We start from the raw sequence: 5,605 nt of genomic DNA, 5'->3' as shown, positions 1-5,605 counted from the left end.
TTTTTTTTTTTTTTTTTTGGTTTGTTTTAGTTTTGCTTTTCTTCCCTAAGTGTGCCTGTTTGCTATTAGAGGAATAAGTGCATTATGACCCCTCTCTTAACAATCACTTTATTTGCCTCTCAGAGAAATGAGCTATGTTGTCTAATCATGGGTAGAAGGAAAGTTGAAAAAGAATGCCTTACATATTCATGTCACTGTAATCAGATCAGATTTATTAAGAAGTTGACGGTTTCCATCTTTTTAAAAAAAAAATTATAATATGATAAAGGATAATGCCATGGTGACATCCAATTGTTTTACAGTGCTTCTTTCCTGGGGAAAATCAAACTGTTTGGGTTTGAAATAAAATAATCTTAATAAAACCCATGCCAATAAGAAAGGCCTTTTCTGATTGCTATCCCCCCCCCCCCAGCCCCCTCCCATACTCACTAGATCCAGTAGCTTCCTTGACTTCAATAGATTTAGTCCTGGCATTTGATTGTCATTAGTAGAAATATTATTCAGGGAAATTGATAATATTCGGAGAATCCACAATGTGCCAGGCGCTGTCCATTGTACAGGGAGGCATAGCTTCTGCATCAGAGGGGGTTTAGGGAGGAAAAAAACCCAGAGGATGAGACATGCTGAAAACACATACCACATTTATATAGGTCCATTAGTGCTTTTTTTAAATGAGCAAGTCAATGCCCATCAGCTCTCTTCCACTGAACCTCTACCTACCCATTTGCTGGTTAATGTTACACAGGCCTAGAAAAGCATTGATGTAGGAGATTCAGGGCCCAAGCATTCATTTTTCTTTTGCTAAGCTATTGATGGCAGAGCCTATCTGGTTAGGATGTCTAGTCTTATGTGTCCTCATGTTATATTCCCCCCACGTTCTCTTTCTCTCTCCAGTTCCGGTTCCTCCAAAATCTGTCACTTCTTTGATGATGAATAAAGATGGCTTCCTGGGTGGCATTTCAGTCAATACTGGAGAGGTGTTTTGCTCAGTACCTGGCCGCTTGTCCTTGCTCAGTTCAACTTCAAAGTATAAAGTAACAGTGGGAGAAGTTCAAAGACGCCTCTCTCCTCCAGAATGTCTGAATGCTTCCCTGCTAGGAGGAGTGCTTAGAAGGTAAGGGCTTGACATAAGTGTGCATGCGCACCTGTGTTTTTATATATGCATTGCACAATACTGTCTGCAGTGAATACATTTGCAAATGTGGGAAATGGTATTTTTGAGTCTTGTGTATATAGCACTCAGGTAAAGTAAAAGTTAGACCTGGCATGCAAGCATAGAAATGGAGGAGGCATCATGGTTAGTGGAAGGTCGGTCTGCTGAGGCACCTGAGATGGTTTCTATCCAATGGGATCATAGTCTCTCAAGCATAGACAGGTTAGCACACACTTTTTCTTCCCAACTTCCCATTTCTCCCTCTCTTTTTTTCTCATTGGAAAGTGGGATAAGAGGCAGCATGTTTTTACTGCAGCTGAATAATTTGTTTTCTTTCTTTGAGGACTAGTTGTCTAGAGAAGGGAAATGCAGTAGATCCAATCTCTCTGGACTTGAATATATAATTAAATAAGGTCCTGCATGGGAAATGATTTGTGAAGCTGGAGAAGATGGAGATTGGTCAAAGACCTGAAAGGTGTTTAGGGGGTAGACTTGATGATCTGCTCAGGACCCTTCCAACCCTACCAACTATGAAACCTGATAAAGGAGGCTTGACAAAGGGTTGTGTTGAAAGAGAAGTATTGGGCTGGAGAGATGTTGCTGGTGGAGTTCTTCATAGACAACTCTTGGGACTGAATTTTGATATTTTCATTAATGACCATGGTACAAAAAGTAGGATGGAGTTGATGAAATTTGCTGGTGACACTAACTCTGGAGGCATTGTCAATACTGGCTTGGGGTAGCAGAGGAGGACTGGGGTATCACTGAAGAAGAAATGGATGATCTTGAGGGCTAGAGCAATATAAATGGGATGCAACACAGTAGTACAAAATGGAAAGTCAGAGACTTAAGGAGTAATAACTAGAGTTCCTGCTATAAGCTGACCATTCATCAGTTGGGAATAAGACAGGAAGAGAAAGGCTGGGGTATACCATCAGTTCCAGGATGATGAGTTGGTATGTCTGAGAAACAGGCCGCTGTGATCCCAGGACATACCTGTGGAGGTTTTTCCAGTAGAGATAAGGAAGTAATTTAGAACATTATACAAGGCCCTGCTGAAGCTTTGGGGTGTGCACAGTTTTGGCCACTCCTTTTCAAGAAAGATTCATTCAAAATGGAAGAGTGGCAAAGATGTGCTAAAAGATAGAGGATGGAAAGCTTGTCTTACAAGATGATAATTCAAAGAGCTTGGCTTGTTTATCCCAGCAAAATGAAAGCTGAGGTGTAGATGCTTATAAACCCTCCAGAATAGTACAGAGCAGGGAAGCAGAGCTATGTAAACTAAGGGGCAAAGTTGGCAGAAGGACAAATGGGTATAACCTATCCATTAAAAAAGCGTGGCTGAAAATTAGAAGAAGGTTTCTAACCAGGGAGCTGCTGGAACAGCTTTCCAGTAGGAGCAGTGGGGATAAAGACACTAATCCATTTTAAAATGGAGCTGGTTACATTTATGAAAGAGCTTCTATGAAATGGTTACCTGCAACACCTGGGGACTCACATTGATAATGTAGGAGATCCCTTCCCGGTTTGCCTTCCTCTATGCTCTCTGACATATACACCCCCCTCCCCCCAATGTACATTCTTCCACCCACCCTAAAAGCTTCTTTTTGGAGAATTTCCTCTCTTTTTTTGTCCAAATAAAAAATCTTTCCTCTAAGTTCCTCTAGTGAAACTTCAGCTGTGATCTCTGCCAGTAAAGGAAGCAGAGGTTTTTACTCAGACGTGCTAACCTGCTTCTAGTTCTGTGTAATCCAAAGTGGAACATAGCAAACAGGTGAATAAGACGTTGACAACAGGAAATATAATTAGCAAGGTGAAGAGCCATCGCTATTGAGCTTCTGTGGATTTCTGAAGGGGGCTGAAGTGGTTGTAAGCAGTGGCCACTGCTGAATTTATTTTCTAGCTTGAAACTGCATTTTTTATAAGCTTTGGATGTCCAGCATATGAAATAGAGATGGATATTCTCTTACAGCACCATCACTGATTCTCTCTACCTCGGTACAAAATACTGGAAAATCAGAGTCCTTGTCAGGGCGACTTTCTGTCTGTAACTGTTCATTCCTGACCAGTTCCAAAATGTGTTAGTCATGAGATAAGGGGTAAAATCCTGCCCATTTTGACATCTGCAGCCAGGCTCCCATTGATTTCATTTGAGGCCTGGATTTCTTCATTGGTGTTTAAACCATAAGCACACAACTATATATGTCCTATCAATAACTACCTTTCCCATGTATATGGGAAATTTTCAATTATATATATTCACACAGACACACACACACACATATAGATGGATAGATAGATTTATATAGAATTATCTATACACATGCTATATCTATCTATCTAGATATATATATTGTACTCTTTACTTCCTCATCCCCACCAAACATCTCAACACACCCACACCCTGCCCACACTTTTTTTCCCTTTAGATGCCTCAAGCAATAATTATTATTTCCCTATATGCAGTAGTGTTTCTCTAGATGTCTCTATAGCTAGTTCAACATTTTCTGTATACCTATGTGTATGTGTGTACATGTATATGTACATATCTTCATTGACGTCTTCCTTTAGATGGTCTTAAGAGTCTCATTCTTTCTCTCCCCCCTGCTTTTTCTCTACATATATCCTCTATTATTAATTATATCTATATTCCTAGATATTTCTCAATGTCCTTCCCTCTTCCCCCCCCGCTTTTTACCTGTTTGATTCTTCTCCTCCAGGTTATACCCCTTCTGTTTTCCTCTCTCCTTCCATGCATGCACATGGGTGTGTATACATACATACATACATACATACACATATCCATCCATCCATCCATACACATACACATACACATACACATACACATACATACATATACATACATACATACATATATATATATTTATATATAATCTTAATGTATCTTAGCCTTATACAGTTAGGAATCAAATTGCCTTCTCCAGTACCAGACACTGAGAAATTATTTCCATCTGGCATAATTTGTTTTCCTTAGATGAAAGGGGAGGGCTATCCCCTTTTGTGTATGTGTGTGTGTGTGGTGAGAAATTAAGCAAACCTCAGCAAACCCTGTTAGAGAGAAAAAAAACCACATACCCCCCTTCATCCCCCCACCTCCCTCCTCCAGACTCATGCAAAATGTGCTAACCTCAAGTTAAAACCCCTTCAAGCTCCAGTGGTCTTTAGATTGCACAGCCTCCAAGTTTGTTCCAGGGACCACTCCAGGTTAATCAGCATGTTCATTTCTTTGCAATTCCAGAGCCAAATCGAAAAACGGGGGGAGATCGTTGAGAGAAAGGCTAGAAAAAATCGGTTTGAATTTACCAGCCGGCAGGCGCAAGGCGGCGAATGTCACTTTACTCACGTCCCTGGTGGAAGGTAAGCGGAGCACCCAGCTCCTGGCTGCTCAGCTCTCCCTGGTGGGGTCAGGGGCTGGCATTTTGCAAAGGTGCATGGATGGACTCGGTGGAAATCGTTGCAGACGTCGCAGTCAGGGCTGTTTATAGCGTGCACGATGCTGGGCCAGATGCAAGCCCTCGTCTGACTCCCCAGCAATCCGCTGACCCACCTGGAAGCTGGGACTTAAACTTTTTCCTGCAGACGCCCGTAGCCCCCTCCTTGAGCTAGGGGCCTGCCCTGTGCCGGGTCTCGAGCTCCGGGTCACCTCTTCCAAGCTCGTTTATGACAGATCCGTTGCCCCCCTTACAATGCATCCATTGAACAGGCTTGCTATAAAACGCCTGGTTGTTTCCTCCAAGGAAAGAAATCCTTGCAAACGAGCAGTTAACTTTCGGGTGCCCAAGCAAAGGGATAAGCCATCCTTTCTTAAAGGAAAGCGAGAGAGAGGAGACAACTATTTGAATGTCACCTATTCAAATGAATCAACGTCATTCAGGTACTTTGATGCGCTGCTGTCTTGCTGGATGGTGGCTTTTTCTGATTCTCGTTTCGTTAAGATGCATGTGCATTTATTCTGGGGGTTGTTTTTTTCCTTCAGAAGCCCTCATGAATTCAGTGGGTCTAATTATGAATCCAGTTTATCTGTGTTGAACCTACACACAGGGAGGAGAGTAAATAGACTAATAAAATCGTAGACATTTAGGGGTGGAAGGGACCTCAGGAGTTCACATCTAGTCCAACCCCCTGCTCAAAGCAGGACCAGCCCCAACTACATCTTCCCAGCCAGGGCTTTGTCCGGCTGGGTCTTCAACACCTCCAAGCATGGAAATCCTCCACCTCTCGGACTCTTTGAAAAATAAAACCACTCCATAGGTAGTATCCTGTCTACGTGTGCAAGCACACAAACAGGTGTGCGATGGAGTCCCTTGGAAACGCTGCTGATATAGTTGCGGGATACCCACGTGTATACACGTGCAGTCCAAAGCACAACTGGGTTTCCTGCGAGAGAAGCGAGCACCAGTGGCTCCGTGCAGCGTCCGGGGGGGGGGGGGG

The 5,605-nt window shown here is 42.7% G+C and overlaps 1 protein-coding gene and 1 long non-coding RNA gene across 8 annotated transcripts in view; one reads left to right on the top strand and one right to left on the bottom strand.

Annotated features, from left to right (window-relative positions):
- The window catches only part of TFAP2B (transcription factor AP-2 beta), a 75,164-nt gene that overhangs the window by 30,986 nt on the left and 38,573 nt on the right, over positions 1 to 5,605 (top strand). For all 7 annotated transcript variants that reach the window (XM_019520945.1, XM_019520944.1, XM_019520943.1 and 4 more), the window contains 2 exons: positions 895 to 1,114; positions 4,413 to 4,531. In XM_019520945.1, coding sequence (XP_019376490.1) covers positions 895 to 1,114; positions 4,413 to 4,531 — 339 coding nt within the window. The remainder of the gene's footprint in view (positions 1 to 894; positions 1,115 to 4,412; positions 4,532 to 5,605) is intronic.
- LOC109300266 overlaps positions 225 to 5,605 on the bottom strand; it is a 21,990-nt gene continuing 16,609 nt past the window's right edge. Inside the window, exons 2-3 of the long non-coding RNA XR_002098175.1 lie at positions 1,860 to 1,862; positions 225 to 236 (exon numbers count right to left, since the gene is read on the bottom strand). This is a non-coding gene — a long non-coding RNA (uncharacterized LOC109300266). The remainder of the gene's footprint in view (positions 237 to 1,859; positions 1,863 to 5,605) is intronic.

The sequence above is a fragment of the Gavialis gangeticus genome, unplaced genomic scaffold (genome assembly GCF_001723915.1).
Source record: "Gavialis gangeticus isolate Ggan-Ray unplaced genomic scaffold, GavGan_comp1, whole genome shotgun sequence".
Lineage (NCBI taxonomy): Eukaryota > Metazoa > Chordata > Crocodylia > Gavialidae > Gavialis > Gavialis gangeticus.
Note: the sequence above shows the minus strand (reverse complement) of the source record. Positions and strands in the feature narration are given on the sequence as shown.